This window comes from Conger conger, chromosome 13, assembly GCF_963514075.1.
Source record: "Conger conger chromosome 13, fConCon1.1, whole genome shotgun sequence".
In the NCBI taxonomy this organism is placed as follows: Eukaryota; Metazoa; Chordata; class Actinopteri; order Anguilliformes; family Congridae; genus Conger; species Conger conger.
The window spans coordinates 21,724,149-21,744,161 of record NC_083772.1 but is presented as its reverse complement, the minus strand read 5'-3'; the positions used below and the strand labels follow the sequence as shown (position 1 = coordinate 21,744,161).

The following is a 20,013-nucleotide window of genomic DNA, read 5'->3' as shown; positions in this document are numbered from 1 at the left end:
GCTAAGGAAAATAATAGGGAAATAATAACCCACCAGCCTGTTAGAACATAACATCGCCACTGTTATTTACACTGATTTAGAAACAAATCCTTTCGTGTGCAATTACGATTGACTCTCTGGGTGGAAGTCTTGTGATCTAATTGCTAACTGGCCTGATTAAATCGCCTTTGCTCTCCGTTTGATTTGTTCTTGTGGGACCACAATGCACTCTGGCCTCTTATTTCCAGTCCTCAGGACAGGATGTGCCCTCTCGTTAGACGCTTGTGACCAATCAGACCAGATAATGAGCTCATTCGGTCACTGTGCCAAACAACGCACCTGCAATCACCTGTGCCTTTGCACAAACAAATCCAGCATCTGTTTGTCTCTTTGTTGACCATTTAAATATACAATAAAGAGTAAAGGAGATCTACTGATAGATCTGATGACAGCTCAAAAACCCACTCAGAATTCACTCATACTCACATATACTCTTTCATATACATTTTGTACCCAAAGAGAACATTACTATACTTTCAGGGTACATTTGGAAAATTTGATGTACCTGCACTGTCACTTTATTTGAGAGAGTGGATGAATAGGGATAGAAGTGCAGCGCTAACAGCTAATGAATAAAGCTATTGAAGCTAATGGCCTACACCCGCAGAGTCCATGCAGCCTTCCCTGTCCCAGGGCCTAGACTGCATGGATCCTTTATTTCTCTGAGAAAGTCGCATAGAGCAGGGCTTTTTTTCTGATACAGAACTGAAATGTTTTGTGAAAATGTATGTGGTTTTTCCACATGCTGTTATAAAACCCATTATTCACCCCTGTTCCATTTTCTTCTGCAAAAAATATGTATATAGATATATAATATAATATAGAACATGTTTTTCAAGCTTGCTCATCCTTGACTGATTTTTATCAGCCAATTCATGCAATGAATTTTCAATATTCAGCAATGACTGATATTAACATAAGCTTGCTGTAACCTCTCTATTTTTATCAATTTAACTTCTTCTGCTTTGATGTTATGGATATATTTACAGTTTAGAAAAAATCTTCAGCTAGTTTTCTTACTGTAGTTTCTGTTCATTGGGATTTTTTATTTTAAGGGCACACATCCACAAAATAGTAAAATTTAAAATCATAAAGTATTATTATTTAATAATATTTAATGATAAAGGATCCTTTGTCCTTTGGTTTTTGGAAACTTTGGATGCATATATTTGTTTGTGTTGGTGTTGGTTTGGCTGAGAGCAAATGCTTAAGTGCACATTCTGTTGAACTTAAGATTTCTGAATGTAGAGCAGAATCCCTTTCAGGATTTTGACTGAGTTTTTCTCTTAGTTGTGTGATTTGCCCTGGTGTTTTCTCAAGCTAACATTCGTGACACAGCTGCTGAATGAACACACATCCTTGGTGAGGGGATTTTGGTGTATGAAGCCCATTTAGAAAAGTAAGATTGGGTAACTGGAACTAAAACCACCACAAGGCACTCATACACAGATGATGAAAGGTGAGTGCAATCTCTCCTATACAGTGCATGTACAGAAGATCAGTTTAACACAGAAAAACACATGCATTTGAATGGATTTTCAGTTTGAACCCAAGTAATATAATGATTCTACAGAATATCTATTTCTCTTTTTATATTATGTTAAATGCAATTTATCTACCCGGTAGCGTTACATGTTTTAGTATGTACAAGGCATACAGAGCAAAGACAAAACAAAGATTACTAATATAGACAAATTAATCAAATATGTGGCACAGAAAGTTTCAAAGGCTTTATTTGAAGAAATTCTTGTCCAAGACCTTTCCACTTCTCTTTTTGAACATTTTAATTACAGCGGTCCTTATCTCCTTGGTGCGGACGCCGTAAATGATGGGATTGACTGTGGCTGGGAAGAGAATGTACAGTATTCCCAGGAATGTGTTCATGTCCGTGGGAATGGCGATTCCGATGTTGTGAGATAGGAAGGTGACGCTGCCCACCAGGTAGAAGCTGAGCATGACCATCAGGTGAGTGCCGCAGGTGTGGAAGGCCTTCCAGCGCTCTTCTCCCGCCCGCAGAACCACGTTCAGAATGCTGACGTACGAGAAGACGATCACGGAGATGTCGATGCCCACAAACGAGACGATCACCACCATCCCCATGATGTCGTTTTTGGTAGTGCTGTCACAGGCGAGGCTAACGAGAGCCATGTGGTCGCAGTAGGAATGCCGGATGACGTTCGACCTGCAGAACACCAGAGAGCCGGCGAGGATAACCAGGGTGGCCATTATTGCACCGCTCCTTACGAGCATAAACACCAGCAGCTTTACGAACACCCAGGTGTCCATGATCTCTGTGTAGCGGAGTGGGTGGCTAATTGCAACCAGTCTGTCCAGAGCCATCGCCAGAAGAATGGTGGACTCTAGAGAGGAGAAGAAGTGAGTAACAAACATCTGGGTCAAACAGCCGGCCAGCGAGATCTGGTTCCAGTCGAACAGAAAGCCCAGCAGCATGTTGGGGACGATGGCTGTAGGGACCACGATATTGACCGCGGCCAAACCGGAGATGAGTTTATACATGGGAGCCTGCAGGCTCTGGCAGGTCCCGATTACGTATATCAACAGGAAATTTCCTGCCAAACTCAAGAGGTACGTTACCGCGAACGGCAGAAAGAGCAAACGCCGGTACTGGTGGATTTCAGGAAATCCCCAAAACGTGAACGTGGTGTGTGAGGAGTTCCATGTTCCCTGGAGTTCTTCATTCATGGCATTTGAAAGAACAGGCAGAACCTTCACCTGAAAAATCAGTGCAAAATAGAAAGAGAACAGACTCTCTATTGAATATTGTTTATATATATTAGGGAATTATTCCATGTGAATTAGTAGTACACTGCAATGTGACCTTACAATTTTAAGGTTCTAAATTAAATTTTTGACAAAAAAAAGTTGGTGTCATTATAGGACACTAAATATATGTAAGATTTTAAACAAAAATACTGTTTAAAAGTCAACTCAATATGTCAAAACCACTCAGAATGCAGATAGAACCTTAATAATTCCAAGGTCACAAATTATAGATTGTTTTGTTCTCCCCAGTCACATAACCAACAGCTTCCTCAGATCTGCAAAACCTCTTACCTGCTCCGCTTACCTGCTCCGAGTCATTCAGGTTGTGTACCGGGGCCCCACAGGTGAACCTGGGCCAGGTAATCAGAGATTTATAACCTGGGGCCTGGGCTGGCTCTCATGGGCCTTCCCCCATCAATCCCCCACCCTAACTCCCTGATTCTTTCGCAGTGGACCTTCACCTGGGTGCATTTCCATTCTGAGCCCTGCGTCACCCAGGAAACCTCACATAATCTCGCTTTTATTACTGAACGTTTATAGAATACATGCACCGGATACATTCCTGTGGTTAAATCTCACTTTCTTCACAAATTTCTCATTTTAATTGATATACTATGTGGAGGTATATGTGTATGCGCTCATATGCTCAAGAGGTATAATTATCGTATACAATGCTGTGTATTGTAATACAGTAAGGTCTTGGGCACATGTAAAGCAATTCTGTAAAGCAAAGATGCTTTCAAAAATAATGAAATGACAGATTTCTAAATATATAAAAAAGTTACTATTAAGAGCACTAAACAGTTCAACACTGTTACCACTACCCTTTGCCTTTAAAACTGCATCAATTCTCTTAGGTACACTGTCCTGCAGTGAAAATCAGCTGGTCAGTTGTGCCAGACATTGGAGAACCTGTCACAGTTCTTCTGCAGACTTTGGCTGTCTCACTTTCCTCTGGCTCTCCAGCTTGTGCCAGACAGCCTCAATCAAGTCTGATTGACTGTTATTTAATATGTTTATTTTATGATATATAAATATTTCTTAGAAAAAAAAATATATATTTTAGGAAATGGATGTGAAATGTTGGAATTTCAAATTTGTCTTTTCTACTGACACACTAATGCAGAAAACAAAAACAAAAATCAGATCTTTAAACCAAAATAAAGACCACATTTAAATTAAAAAGTGATATAAATGAATATAAACCTTTCTGATGAGATTCATGATGAAAAACGTTTTTCATTGAACAACAACAAAATACTAAAGTTTATTTATAAAACGCAAAACAAAAAATTACATTTAACAGTTATGGATAAATAAATGAATGGAAATGCATTATAATGAACAATATGCTTCAGTGGACAAAAGCAAAATACATAAGATTAGTCTCAATCAATCAGTCAGTCAGAGCACATTTCACACACAGTAACATTACATTACATTGCAAAGTATTTAGCAGATGCTCTTATCTAGAGCGACATACAACGAAGTGCAGATCGAACACAAGAACAAGTGTGAAGAGGACCCTAGAGGGCAGTTGTGTGTTGCGTGTTCTACCTCCTTTCTTTCGCAGTGACTGTGATGATCGAAGAGACTACAGGCTCCTAGGGGGAAACCACTAAAAGAGGCTCATGATTTTAACTAAAAACATGTTCCAACCTGACGAAGAGGTAAGTCCTTTTAAGAATCCACAAGGTGGCAGTGTGTCATTTAAATGCTTCAATTTGAAAGTTTTTTTGGTATTTTTACATTACATTACATTACAATACATAATTTAAGGTAGCAGAAACCTTTCTTACCTTTCAGAGAGGCATAGATTTGAGTGGTTTCGGCTGCCTCAAAATCAAAGATCTGCCTGTTCTCTCTGTGTATCTGCACAAACTACAATCTTATTTAGACGATATTTGAATAGAAAATTTTAAAGCTGATTTATTTTAGTTTAACATTTGTACTGTAATAACTGTTTAAGTTTAATTACTTGTGATACAGTCAGCCAAATGCTAGGAATCATTTGGTCTTCCAGTTTCTTGTCCAGTGGGTTTCCTTTCTGTGTATTCAGAGTATGCATTTAAGACATGAATTCAGATGACTGTTACATGGAAGAGAACCTTTTGAAAAAAGTCTTATTTTTTAAAACAGTCTAAACATTTATGTGCTGTCCTGCAGTGCTGTTACGGTCTGGGTTCCATTGAAGGCTATGAGCTGCAACACACCACTGAAGCTCATAGTGGTCTCATTGCAATTCCTTATTTTTTTGCTTTCCTTGTTGCTGACCTGGAACTCAAGGACATCAAGAATTCCATTAAATGTTCCGTCTAGGGGCTAGAAGTACAACATGAACGCATCCCTTGCAGAAGTTTGCAGAGGTATTGCGAAAAGCTTATGTACAAATGATTTAATACCATCTCTCCATTTGCCATGCATCTGCCATATCTGTGACTGACATGGCTTCGAGCTGATATTTGAAGGAGCAAGGACATTCAATAAGCCTAATTCAAGCTCTCTCGATTTCTCAGTCGTCACCTCTTTTTCTAGCCGCTCCCAATGGGTGGAGCGAGGAGTCGGAAAAGGAAAATAAAAAAGAGGTTAAAAATAAGTGATAGGAAAGAGTCCAGTGTTTCCCAGTGAAATATAAAGTTTACATGTTCCAGTTGTGCCTGCCCATTCATTGTTTGATTTGGCTTATCTCAGGCCAGCAGTGAACACAGGAGTTGTAGTATTTCTCCTTGATGGTTTCCCCGCTTATCCACGGGCTTGAGTGGGGATTTGACGCCTTTGCTTGTGCAGAAGACTAACAGCTTGTGGATTTCTCCAGAGGAGCCAGGAAAGAATACTAAACCACTCATACACAATAATCGGTGCTGGGATTCTCAATCATTTATTTTGCTTCCATTGTGTCTGCTGCAGTAAAGCGTACAGTATTTTCTGGATCAAAAATGGAGAGAGAATAACAGATACAGGCTTTTGTTTTGTATTGCTGCAAGTAGCTGGACCCAAATAGGTTTGAAGGCTTCAAAACTTGGTTTTGAAGCAGTTGGTAGCTGGTTGACCAGTTCAGATCTGCTCCTAGCTTGACATGGTTTGACCAGTTCAAGCTATGTTTTTAAACAACTACCAGCACAAGCTGGCTGTCCAGCTCATACCCAGCCAGACCAACTTGGCCGTGCTGGTAGACCAGCTCATACCTAGCTAGACCAGCTTATGACCAGCTTGACCAGTTAAATTTTTAAGCTGGCACAGCTGGATTTTACAGCAGGGGAGGCTCATGGTTTGAACTGGGTGGAGGCCAGAATCTATCATGTTGACCTATTTCTGATTTCTGAGAGGCTGATTTCTGCTCTCTATGTCAGTGCACAAAGTTGTTTCTTAATGAAACTTGTCCTCCCAGCTGAAGGGAAAGTGTTGCTCTGTGTCTTTGGGAAGTGTGCCTGGCAGCACAGGTAGAGCCCGAGGAGCACCATGTGCCCTAAAGATTAGGCCTGTAATAATAAGAGGTGATGGCTCTTTGCAGCTTCCACCGAATAGTTCACAGCAGGAACAAAATTGGAAATACAATACAAATAAATATCCCAAGGCAATACAAACAGCATGAACTCTTAACCGAAATACTGCTCATCTCCGTGCATATAACTGTGAACCGGTTGCTGCCGCTACTGCAGAATAGCTATTAAATTCTGTTGGATTGAGTTGGATGTAAGGGATTTCTTCTGTTATATAGACTAGAAAACTGTTCTGTTTGGCCCAGAATTGATGTGTTTCCTCCCCAGGATTTTAAAACCATAATGGCCGTTGTAAATGAAACATCGTGTTCAGCACATAAAGGATAATACATGGTAAGGGAATGGGCAAATACGGCTGGTCCCACGCATTCTGTCGTTTTCGCTTAATGGGGTGAGTTGTGAATGTATGCGTCTCTGTCTCTCTGTATTCGCGGTGTAGTTTATCTGTTTGTTCTCTTACTCATTTTATGTGCTGTGAGGAACATGATGTAAGAGCCTGTTGTCTGTGGAGGCAGAGAAACTGACTGACCGTGATGATGTTAAGCAGTGGTCTGTTCCTCCCCCTAGCATACACTATGATACCTGCTATAGTGCAGAGCAGAATGGACGTGTCTGTATTTCCCCATCCAAGTTTGCATTGTTTTTTTTATTTGTGTCTTTTAAACTAAATGAATTTACCAGTACTGGATAGATTTTTCTTCACTTTTTAAATCATACCCCCTCCTCCCCATGTTTATCTTTTACTGTACCAGCTTTAACACATGTCCCCAAAACTAGTAGATTCCTTCACACTGTACTGCGGCTAATAACATGACAGAAGTAACTAAGAGATTTTCTTCCTAGAGTTCACCCCCACAATCCTCAGGAATCCTCAGGAACGAGAAGACCAGAGGTCACTCAGGGTTTATAAAGGTAAACCAAAGAACACATTGGGAGTTTTGTAAATATTATCATGTAATATTTAACGCACACACATCAGAAACTCTACATCTTTAACTCTCTTGATGTTCCAGTCACGTATAGATGTTCTGTTTGCTCTTCGAAATTGCTCAAACACGATCGTTTTTATTTCTGAGCGGCTGAATTACAGAAGCAGTTTCTGGCAGATTCAGTCATCTGAGGCCGACACCATCCCAGGATCTCCGTCCAATTACATCTGAATGACTGTAGCGGGGTGGAAGAATCTGTCTGCCAATCAAAAGCTCTAATAGCCCAACCGAAAAGAGGAGAAAGTTGTGGGAAACATTTTAATGAAGAAAAACCCCCAGACCGTGGTTTCTGAATTAGCTGCTGTGCGGAGAACAGAGCACAATAGCAGGGATGGATATAGACATCTCCCGTAATTAAAGACAAGCTGAAATCAAAATGAGCTTTTTCCTTGTTTTACTCAATTCTTCACAACCATACAAACACGTTTTAAAGTATACTATAGTCCTAAAATTGTAATACTTGTATATTTTCACACCAATGTTTTTTTCCATTCACTTCCTGGAAAAAAAGATTTTAAGAAGTTTTACGCCAGGGTGTACCAGTGGGTGTGTATTTCAATCATATATCTGTACATTTTTCATTCCCCTCCAATCAATATCCTTTTCATACAGTGGCGTGCATCCTCATTTGACATCCCCACCCTCATTTGACTCCGCGCCCTTCAAAGATTTCCCTGAAAGATCTGTTTCACTCATGTAGGCTTTACATCATATCGCGATCGCTAGTGCTGCTCTAACATCCCTTTCAGCTTGTCTTTCAGGACGCAAATTAAGCATTTTCCCCCAGATTTTCATTTCTGCTAACCACTCCGGTCTGCCAGCTCTGGTCGCCTTATGGTTCCCTCTCTATGTGCACCTGGCGGTCGAGCTGGACATTCACGCCTGTTTTCCGTTCTGGTTCCTCAGTGGTGGAATGACTTGCCTACCACTGTCAGGACGGCAGAATCCCTCCCCCTATTTCGACGCAGACTCAAAACACACCTTTTCAAACTCTACCTTAGTCCTCCCTCCTGATTTCCCCCGCCCCCCCTTTCTGATATCTCTATCCTCCTTGTCTAACCCAAAAATAAATAAATAAATAATAATAATAATAAATTTGCACTTATGAAGACTATATGTTTAGAACAGCATTCCATGTGTATTTTCCTAGTTATGGATGTGATGCTTTGACTTGTGGAAGAACCTATGCACTTGTAAGTCACTTTGGATTAAAAGCGTCTGCCAAATGACTAAAATGTAAATGTAAATAATAATGACTCCCTCTGCATGATAGGATGCGGTGCGGTATTACAGAGATGCATGGTTCAACAGTCCCAATAAGAAAACCGTATCTGTTAATCACAGAGAAGATTCTGTTTCCTTTTTCATTTTGAATATTTAACATTGAATAAGAGGAGTCCAAGGTATTTCAAGCTGGTCACAGCTGGATTTTACATGAGGATAGAGCAGAAGGCTTTATGAGGAAAGCTTATGCCAATGTGACAGATGATGTTTTTCTGAGATTAGCCCCATTCCTGCCACTATTGATTATATTGTCATCCTGCCTGAGTGAGAGTGATGAAAACTGTGTGGAAGAATTCAATCAGAGCAGTGCGCATGGTGGGGCTGGGGGGGGTCACATCTCTTCACCCCCCCTCATAAGTAACTGATGTCTCTGGAGGTTACCTGTCACACCTGACCTGTGAACCGAAGACGAACGTTTGTAAAAAGGCTTAGTGCTGAAACCTGTTCTGAGCGCTTTATTTTATTTATTTACGAGGGACAGTGCACATTAATCAACCTTTTCAGTTTCCACATCAATGTAAATGTGCCAGAGCTAGCTAATGAGCAAATTTTCATCTGTAGTCCCCAACCTGCATGTCTTTGGACTGTGGGAGGAAACTGGAGTGCCCGAAGGAAACCCACGCAGACACTGAGAACATGCAAACTCCGCACAGAGAGGCCCGGGCGGGGCTCAAACCAAGGACCTTCTTGCTGTGTGGCAACAGTGCCGCCCTATCAGGTCACCGGAATAATACTTTTTCAGTTTTATCTACTTTGACCGTTCTTCACTAGATGTGAGCACCTTGTGGGCTATTTCACTCTCTAGTGCCCCTACAAGTTCTATAGGAGCTTCTCTGACTGTTAAACCAGTGAGGGACTGGACTGTGTTCTCCAATTGTAACACTATATTTGTATAAAATTGTTGCACATTTTATCTGAAATGATTGCTTGCTTTATAACCGACAAAACAAAATCTCTTCTATTGCTGTATGTACACTCAGTGAGCACTTGCACGTAAATATTAGGTATTTATTAGACTTATTTTTAGAGTTATTGGTCTCCTGCAGCTGTAGCCTATCCACTCATAGGTTTGACATATTGTGTGTTCAGAGATGTTCTTCTGCATACCTCTGTTGTAATTCGTAGTTATTAGCGTTACTGTCACCTTCCTGTCAGCTTTGACCAGTCTGGCTATTCTCCTCAGACATCTCTCAAAAACAAGGTGTTTCTGCCCACAGCACTGCTGCTCACTGGATGTTTTTTGTTTTTCACACCATTCTCTGCAAAATAAAGAGACTGTTGTGTGTGACAATCCAAGGAGATACTCAAACCACCCTGTCTGGCACCAGCAATTATTCTAGTTTGGTTCATTCATTCTTATGGTTGATGTGAATGTTAACTGAAGCTCCTCTCCCATATCTGCATGATTTTATGCATTGCCCTGCTGCCACACGATTGCCTGATTAGCTAATCGCATGAATAAGTAGGTGTACAGGTGTTCCTAATAAAGTGCTCAGTGAGTGTATATTACAGTTTTATTATTTGTAATGCGACTCTTTAAATATTAAATATTAAATATGCCACATTAAATCCTTTAATGACCTAACACAATTTTAGAGCCGGCTGACCTACATTTCTGAGATTTAAGTAACATTTGGTATAAAGTCATTTTATCTGAAGATCCCTCATTTGAAATGTATATATTCAACATGAAAGAAAATTAGATGAAAATCTCTCTTACAAAATGGAAAATGGGCTCTGTTTAAGTATTCATGCTTCTAATATCGACTAAGGCTTTCCTCTGAAGTGTACCCTTTATGAAATATGAATGTGCTTGTTTATTGAATCAATTAAAGCTCCCTGTCCTTAAAAATTTATTTTTTGCAAAGCCACCAGCAATATGCAGAGCTTCAACATATTTTCAGAAGGGCTGAGACACATTTTATTCTATAAAAACACACTGTAATGTGTAGACCTGTTTCTCTTTATTTTATAAATATAATTCAGTCATTCCAAACAGTTCATTTAGAAACTTTTATCTGACGCATAATTGATTATCTTCCTGAATGTAATACAGTACATGACGCATGTGAAGAGAAATGGAGAGCTCTTTAATGAACACATTTACATGCACGCAGGTATATGCGCATACAGTGCACACACGTTGGGCTGTTATATATGTACATTATTGTACTGGTCATGATGTGCTACTTCAAATACGATTGCTGGAGATGTGCATAGGATAGCTGTCTGTCTGTGATAAAATTACTGACGGCTTATTGGTGTCTATGATAAAATTACTAACAGTAAGCCTATTGATGCCTGTGATAAAATTGTTGATAAAAATGTTCCTCTGCACACTATTGGGAATCAAGTTCACACTTTACAATAAGTGTGAAGTGGCATTAACTAATGTAGTTGTTAATATGAATTAATGATAGGTAAATCAGCATGAAATTAACTTTTCATTAGTTCATGCATTTGTCAACAACTAACGTATTTATTATATTATATTTATTCATTAGTAAACCATAGGATAATAGGATAATAACTAATAATTAGTTAACCATTAACAAATGCATTAACTGACTTTTTAATTTCAACTAATGTAGTTGTCAACATGAATTAAAGATGTACAAAAACATTAACAGAGCTGTACAAAATTCCTTCTCAATAGTAGTTTGGTAACAACTACATTAGTTCATGCCGATTCATGGAACCTTATTGTAAAGTGTTACCAGAATCAATTTTTAGTGTTCTTCACTTGAACATGCACATGAATTATGAACTGGTGTGCAGACCTAAAGCCCAGGGGCTATGCGGTGGAGGCTGGCTGTGCTGGTAGTTATTAATACCTTTGGATTTGACCTTTTCCAGGACCTCAATAATCTTCACGCTGTACTCGACTGCTTCCTTAGACCGGTCCCCGGGACTTTAAACCCCTAAAGCAATGCCAGGTGTCATTTCCACCTGAGGTGACAGACAGATGGCCGTACATTTTGGCAGGGCTGTCAATAGCACAGACATTCATTGGCCATCAGAGCTGAGCTATCAGCTATGACCGCCTCTCAGGTCAGTCTTATTTTTAAGACCTTCAAACTCATCCAGGTGTTTTTGTCTTGCTCTTAAGAACGAGGCTTAATGTATTTTACAGATGCACTGCTGTTTATTGCTGTTTATTCTGCAGTGTTTCAGTATGCCCATAATATGCTGGACATTTTATTTATGTCCTTGTTTTTCACTGTTACCTCTGGTTCAGGAAAAGATAAAATGGAAATATTGTCGCTCAGTTTGCTTTTATGATACTTTGAATTCCATTTACGGTATATTCATTTCTTCTCACATCAGTGTGTTGCCTACAGCATTTCAGTTACATACATCAGAATTTGCAATGCAAATGCAATGCAAAAAACCATCTTCCATTGAAAATAATAGAAACATGAATCAGCATACAGTTAAAATAAAAGCTGAGCGAGGTTATAAAATTGGGGAAATGCAGGAGTGACCTAGCGCCCAACACCCAAACAAAGAAATCTCTTATCCAAAGTTTATCAGGCATATTACAAATTACCAAGTAACCGTCTCTGACAGTAGATATTATGTTCATACTGTAAGCCATTTCACTTACTATTGCACTTCACTTTTTTTGAGCGTGTGTGTGTGTGTCAGAATTCATGAGTAGTACATGCTTATTTTGAGAACTCTTAGCCTCAGCAAGATAAGGAAGACACCGTTGACCTTTGCGAAGACAAGCTGCAAATTTCAATGTTGGTGAAAGAGTTCCCTCCATTGCTGGTACATTCTGGGAAGGAGGAGGTGGAGGAGACGGTGTTCTTGAGTCTGTGGAGCGCGATGACCAGCAGCAGGAGCAGAAACACCAGGAGGCTGAGGAAGATGGAGACGTAGACGTAGACGTTCTCCAGACGTTCGGCGGCAGAGGAGGACAAGGAGGAGTCCACTGCGGTGGAAATGGAGGTGGGAATGGGCTTCAGGAGCGTTACGTTGTCCAGGCGCGAGCTGTTTAAATCCACCGCTGGGATTTCCATTCCTGACATCCTGAGAACTTTAGTTATTCCATGGAAGCAGTTGGAGAGACAGAGTGCTCTGCCTCCCTGCAGCATAGAGCAGGAGGTTCCTGTTGCTGTACTCCACCTGTAAAATGAAGTCCAGAGAATCAAACTAATTAATGAAATACACACACATTTTTATACACATACTCGTATGCATACACACACCTGCTTACATGCATGCATACACACACACACACACTCACACACACTCACAAACACACACACATACACACACTCTCGCACCAGCACTCACACACACACATATACACATGCACGCATCCCAGAAGCACGGTGGCTGTCCCTTCCCCACAGAGAGCAGTGGGCTGTTTTGTGTGTTTGCGACAGGGATTGTCAAAAAGGCCCAAGTGTTGGCAATTATTCATTTGGCCTTCAGCTGTCGGTGAGCTGAATCAATAGGCAGAGAGGACTTCAAAGGCAGAGTGGCTTCAGCGCACTGAGGGGGGGTGCCCTCTCTGCACTGCTCATTGGTCACACCGTGTGAGGTGTGAAATTATCCTGCGTTTTCCAGCATTCTTTTTCTGCCTGGCGTTTGAGTGGTGCCCGTCATTTTGTGACGGAGACGGAGAGTGGGACTGTTTGCAACCCAAGCGTGTCCTTCTCTCTGGGGAGATTCTCTGCAGGGCTGGAGCCCTCGATCTCCCCCTGAGCAGAGCTGGATATGCCCCTTCCTCTGCTCCTGTCTCCTGGTGGCACACAGACAGGCTACACCAAAGGGCCGTCTCCACAGAGGCTGTATAATCCTCTGTGACTGAACATCTTTCAAGTGTTGATATTGTGCATGCTGCGTGTCCAGCGGATAGGTGGATATTTCTGAATTCTGTTATATTGAATGCACTGCTGGTTTCTAAAGTGCAGTACATGTTTAAGCGTGGTACCAGGGAGAAAAGCTGTCAGAATGCTTGAGAGTGAGTTACAGAGAAATTGGCAAAAGGACGCAGATGAGCAAATGGGTAACAGGCATATGGGTAACATACGAACTGTGGGCTGCAGATACTACAGAGGCATTCAGCCCTTTGTAGAATCATATCTTCACTAAAACTGTTATTATTTTTACTACCAAGTGATAAAACGAAAATGGACTTGAAATGATGAGCGGAGAGTCTAACATTGTTAATGGTGTTAATACTCTTGTTCTCTGACCATCCTGGTTAAGTAAAGGTCTAAAAAATGTTGAGCAGGTACTGGTGAAAGCTGTTAATGGTGGGCAGATGGGCTAAATGCTGTCAAAGGGAAGGTCACACTCAAAGGTGTTTAGTTTTTGTCACAGAAGACTAATTGCCTGATGCCTGAGGCGGGGTGTCTTGATCTTCTGGTTTCTTGCTTGAAAAACAGTCTTAGCAGCCAGCGTTATTTTCAGGAGCCTGGACCCACACTGCTTTCGGGGCCAGTGCTGAGATGATAGTCACCATGAATCTGAATGGAAAATTACAGCACTGAAAAGAATGGCCACATCTCTCAGTTACTCCTGATGAGGCAGCTTAATTGTCGTGTAAAAGGAAGTGACATGATCCTTTAGATGCTGACTGAGGGAGCATAATAAGGTGGTAATTGAGAAAGTGGTTATGTAAGAAATTCAATTTTTTTAAACTATGTCACGATGAGAAATTACTTTTTATTTCTGGGGCACTTGCAGTCTCAGCTTAGAAGAGATTTTAGCCGAAGAATCAGCCAGCTAGTTTTCATTCTGCAAGAAATATGGCAAATTAACGTCTCTTTTATACACGAGTGGATGGAACAGAAACAGCAATTAGATGACTTTCCCTGCAGCTCACCAACTCTCACTCAACTACCAGACAAGATTACATTCTTTGTGTGTGTATGTGCATGTGTGTGTGTGTATAAATGTGTGGTGTGAATGTGTGTGTATAAATGTGTGGTGTATGTGTGTGTGTGTGTGTGTGTGGGTGTGGGTGTGTGTGTGTGTGTGTGTGTGTGTGCATTTATGGCACGTTCAAGTTGCAGTAATCTTTTAGAGCTACTCATTAGGTGAAACTTGTTCAACAGCTGTTCCAGATGTCAAACAGTTAGATGTTTAAACAAATGATCACTAAAACCTTCAAGAGATTGGATCCACATTTGCAAAAGTGACACTACCATGCTGGTTAAATGCATTTATTCTCATCTGTATTAAATTTGTTACGTAGCATCAGCTTCAAAACTGCTCTGCATAATGTCTCTAATAATGTCTCTAATACTGCAATAAATGTTTTAACCTGCGTAGGATTGTCTTGCTTGACTGTGGTCTTGAGCAGTTAAAAGCTTTATATTGCTTTATGGAAATCTTGAGTGAGATTGGTTTCCTTTTGTTTTGTCTATAATTATCCTATCTGTGGCACTCCAATTCACAGACACACACCTGTTGTCCAGCATTTGAAGGTGTGTAATGGTTACAGCATTAACCTGGTATTGGTGCATCTTGCAGTTTGTTTTGTATCGCCACAACAGAAAATGAATGAAGCTAAATGGTTAGGCAGAGAAAGCGAGGGATAAACTCCAAGCCTCATGATTCTGCCTCACTGCTCTTCATTATCAGGTCCACGGTTCTGTAGTCTTACATGCGCATGTCTTTCAGTGAAATATCCCGCATTGTATGAAAGTCTTTTGCCATGTCTGCTAAACTTTAGCACTTAGAAATGTTATTTTATTAATTTTTTTATCACTCCTCCCACTAAATTAGTCCTCCAGGGGCAGGTATAATCTCAGCTGCATATTTGCCCTGCCATAGTATTTGTCTGAAAGGTTCACAAATGAAAAGGCAAGAGACAGACATCTATTGCAATACACAGACATCAAAGTTATGTCTGTGATTCTACATGATTGGCTGAATTTGTATATCCTGACTTTTTATACAAAAGAAAATGAATGAGACTAATAAATAAAAAGGCTTACCTTTAAGAAGTGAGCAGGAGAGTTCTGCACCTCATGTTGTGAAATTTCTCGTTTGCAGCTGAAATGACGGGGCTCCCTCTGGCTGGGTTTGCAGGGTGATAACATAGAAAAAGGCAAACGACACAGTCAGGGAGACAAGTGCGTGATTGTAGTCATGTGTGGACTGTCATCTGAGTTATGAGTATTGACCAGCCAGACTGTCTCCTCCTGCTGCATCTCTCCGTCTCTGTCTGCCCCTCTACCTCTCCCCACTCCCTCTTCTCTCTCTCCCTCTCTCTTCCTCTCCCCCAATCCCTCTTCTCTCTCTCCCTCTCTCTCTCTTCCTCTCTCCCCCACTCCCTCTCTCCCTCGCTCTCCCTTTGCCTCTCTCCCTCTCTCTCTCCTTCTCTCTCCATCTCTCTCTCACTCTCTCTCGGGGACTCAATAGACTGCGGTTCACCCATATGACAATGCTGCCAGCCTGCTGTCTTCGGCCACTAGATGTATCACGTTTATGAATCCATGTCTGACAACACGGTTAAACTTCGCCACGCGTGCTGAATAACGTTGCAGAATGTAAAGGCTCATCCACTTCAGAGCGCTGTGCCACGACTTAAGCCATGTTCTCAGTTCAACTGTAATCGGAATTAAAACGTCTCGTCACTTCACATCGCTTCTCGAAACTGTAAAAAGATGACTCCATGGAGTAGCTCGTTCAGGGCTCTTTCATTCACCTTGTGGTGTTGCGTGGCGGCCGTCATGGAACAACACGGCGAGCCTGTTACCCAGGAAGTGAGCGTGCGTCATCACCAGAGCTTATCTTTCCAGACATGTCCGCTCGCAGGTCAGCTGGTGATAGATGAGAAATGGCAGATAGCCGTGGTATCAGAACAGGTGCCCTTGACGAAAAAAGAAAAGGGATAAGACCAGGATATCAGAAAGTGTGGGCACAAGGGGCACGAGGAGCAACTTAAAAGGTTTTTTTTACTCAGCTGGAAAATATTAAAAGCTGATTTTACCTCCACAGTGACAAAGGAGTTACTGTTGCATGATTGATTTGATATGATTGATGCAACCATAGATAGATGGATAGCTGTATTGCAGGAAATTGCATCTTGGTGACTATCTATTAAAAAAGGAAAATGATTGATTTACACTACATTGATCAATTTTGGCATTTTGATCTTTGATTGTTTTCTTCTGCGAATTTTGCCTTTGCTGGATTTTGATTGGGTAAAAGTGATTTAGTTCCAAAGAGCTTATCAAAACATCGAAAATGGATGATAAAGCGTGTTTGAAACACCATCTATACAATTACCGCCCTGGCAATGAATGTAGCTCTTGTCCATCTGTGTCACGGGTGTGGTAAGTGAATCTACATCTGTCCTTCAAATTGTGGTTGTGAATACAGTCTCTCCTGTGCAAACACCCACACAATGACGCATCACCACTGACCTCACTGTGTCAGTTTCTGCTCTAACACAGTTAAAGGTATAATAGGTAACATTTTTGTGTTAAAACATTGTTACAAGACAATTGTAAATTTTTCCTATCGTTGAATAAGGGTCACTGACATGTTGACTCATCCTCTGCTTGTGTTTATAGTCCTTAAATTCAGGTTTCAGAATATGCAGTTGACAGGCCGGCACTCTGTACTAAAACATTGTATAGTTGGACAATAACTTAAGCTCATTGGTTGAAAATTGGTTCTAACTGCCACAGCCAATGGCATTTCAACATCAGCGAGTTCACAGAGAAGGGGTGGGATAAACAGTGCTGTGGTTTAGTGTGTTTGTTGTTGCAATTCCTCTCTTGACCGTTAGAAGTCCAAAATGACCTATTGTACCTTTAACTGTGTTTTGGATTCATCCAGATAACCACCTTGAGTATCACCTCCTTCTGTTGATAGCAACCTTATGGTGCTACATTACTAAGCTACCAAAATATTATAGCCATTCACTGCTGGTGTAATAGACCCATTATTCATTATTTGGGTGTCTATTGCTGACTGGACTTGCCATTGGAGGTGTATTTTTGTAGTGTTAGACCCTGATGAACTATCAGGGCAGCCTGTAACCTAGTGGCTAAGCTACATGACTGGCACCCACGATAAGATCCATATAGCTGTTGAGCCCTTAAACAAAGCCCTTAACCCCATATTGCTCACCAGGCACTGCACGGTGGCTGCCCATTGCTCCTAAGTAACAAGGATGGGTCAAATGCAGAGAATGCACATTACCCAACAGGGTTCAGTGAAGTATATCTTATCTGTGGGGTGTTAGAAGACAGGATCTCCAGGTGGGAATATCTTTACTTCTTTCTCACAGGCTATGACAGTCTTTCACACCCTGGAATTGAGTGTGGAAAGAACAGATGTGTCACTTGTAATGCCTCAATGGGAATTTTGGAAAGGAACAGGACAAATGATTCCTTGTGTAGAGCAGCCTGTAGCCAATTGACTAAGGTGCTTGACTGGGACCTGGCAGGATGGTGGTTGAAGCGCCAATGTAGCCATGATAAGATCCACACAGCTGTTGGGCCCTTGAACAAGGCCCTCAACCCTGCATTGTTCCAGGTGGGATTGTCCCCTGCTTAGTCTAATGAACTCCCTGCTAAAAAAATAAATAAAACAGCTGAAGCTAGGTTTTGAAAGAGCCGGTAGCTGGTATTCCAAGCTGGTCATAGCTTTGGATAAAAGTTAATAAATGTAATTTTAAAATGAGCTTAACGCACCAAACAGCAAACAGTTACTGTTGAATTTTTAAATGAACATTCCATTCAGTTCACAACCAACGCCTTTTTAATACTAATGGATGCGATTTAGGTTTGGCAATACCAGCTAGCTGATTTGTTGCTTCTCTATAATTTCTTTTTAAACATAAGAACAAATATTAACTGGTTAACGTGTATTATAAAGGAGCCAGTTCTCTTTTCGTTTTCCCCATCAGTGGCCATTTTTGTTCGCCGTGCACTACCTTTTCAAACTGTTTGCAAACGTTTGTGGCGAACAGAGAAAAGTTTGATTGCATGTCGGGACCAGGAGTGAGGAGCACTGTATCAGGGGGTGAGAACAGAGGCATTGAAGACGAGCAGAGAAAATCCCCCCCCCTTTAAGCCAGTTCAAATACCCCTCCCCCCAGCAGAGGAGCTGGAGCGAACAGGGGGTGAGCTATCTTTTGGGGCTTCTGTTTAATTCCCATAATTCCTGAGCGGCGCACGGCGGTCTTGTGGATGGGATAATTACAGCTGCTCTGCTGACCGGCGACAGCAGGCTCATTCTGAGGCGCTCTGATAAGAGTGTGGGGGGGGGGGCGTCGTCCCACCTTTGTCGCTAATCCCGTAACGGCATAAGAATGGCGGAAGAACCCCCCCGCCACCCCCTCCGTCCGCCATTGCAGGAGATTTACGGCGGTGTTAATTCCCGTGTGTGAGCTCTTCCGCGCCTTTGGCATGGAAATGGCGTGTGTCCCAGTGAGGATTTGCATGGCTGGGTCTTTGGGCCTTGTTAATGAGTCCAGTGTGCTCTGAGGGTCGAGGGGCTGATGGTGGATACTCCCCAAGCCTTGGTCTCTGATACTAAGTTGGGGTTCACAAACAGGGACCAATACCCTTGTGTTCAGCAGACACTGTGACGTGTCAATCAAGATATTCCTGCAGAAGGAGTAGTCATGTCCTGGATTAGGACTCTGAAGCGTGTGTCCCCCCCACAGTTTCTCTAACTCTCTATGGGGAGACAGCAGAGGACAGCAGGGGAAACGGTGCTCGGTGATCAGCTCTGAGCATCGTCACATGCTCCTCATTTCTGCTCCCGAAGGAACCACATTCGGTTCAGGTTCTTGAGCAATGGTTCCCAACCCTGTTGGAGATCTGCCTGTAGGATTTCACTCCAACCCCAACGAAGCACACCTCAGTCAATAGCTAGAGCAAGGCTGCCCAACCCTGTTCCTGGAGATCTACCATCCTCTAGGTTTTCACTCCAACCCTAACAAAGCCACACCTCATTCAACAGAGATCTCATCAAGCAGCTAATTAGAATCATGCATACCAAAATTAGGGTTGCAATGAAAACCAACAGGATGGCACAGTAGATCTCCAGGAACAGGGATGGGAACCTATGCTCTTCAGCATCAAATCATTTACAAGTAACCGACAGTCCTGAGTGCACACATTTAAAGCACACCGCACCTTAGTTTCCCAAAATTCTCCTTTGTGGACTTTAACAGGCTTGTAATTCCATGTACTCCACGAGCACAGCTTGCAGAAGGCTGTGACACTTCCTGGGATTCAGACGCACTGGAAGTGCCCTTGTTTGGAGGGGGCAGGTTGCAACCATGGTTTGGGGTGGGGGGGGGGGGTACTAGCAAAGATAGGTAGCCAATCGACAGTCTCTCTGTAATGTTTATGAACCAATCTCAGTTTGACATGCTGACGAAAACAAAATGCTTTTCCTGCGAGCAGCTAGATCATTTGTTTAATCAG

General features: G+C 41.8%; 2 protein-coding genes across 2 annotated transcripts; both read right to left on the bottom strand.

Annotated features, from left to right (window-relative positions):
* Window positions 1-1,770: 1,770 nt before the first annotated feature.
* Window positions 1,771-2,742, bottom strand: LOC133107369 (olfactory receptor 52L1-like). The gene has a single exon (XM_061216359.1). The coding sequence runs from the start codon at window positions 2,740-2,742 to the stop codon at window positions 1,771-1,773; it is 972 nt and encodes a 323-aa protein (XP_061072343.1).
* A 9,389-nt stretch (window positions 2,743-12,131) lies between these two features.
* On the bottom strand, window positions 12,132-15,819 carry LOC133108658 (serine-rich and transmembrane domain-containing protein 1-like). Its single transcript, XM_061218290.1, has 2 exons — window positions 15,556-15,819; window positions 12,132-12,727 (listed from the first exon to the last, which is right to left on the bottom strand). The coding sequence occupies exon 2, from the start codon at window positions 12,694-12,696 to the stop codon at window positions 12,286-12,288; it is 411 nt and encodes a 136-aa protein (XP_061074274.1). The 5' UTR covers window positions 12,697-12,727; window positions 15,556-15,819; the 3' UTR covers window positions 12,132-12,285.
* Between the last annotated feature and the right edge of the window lie 4,194 nt (window positions 15,820-20,013).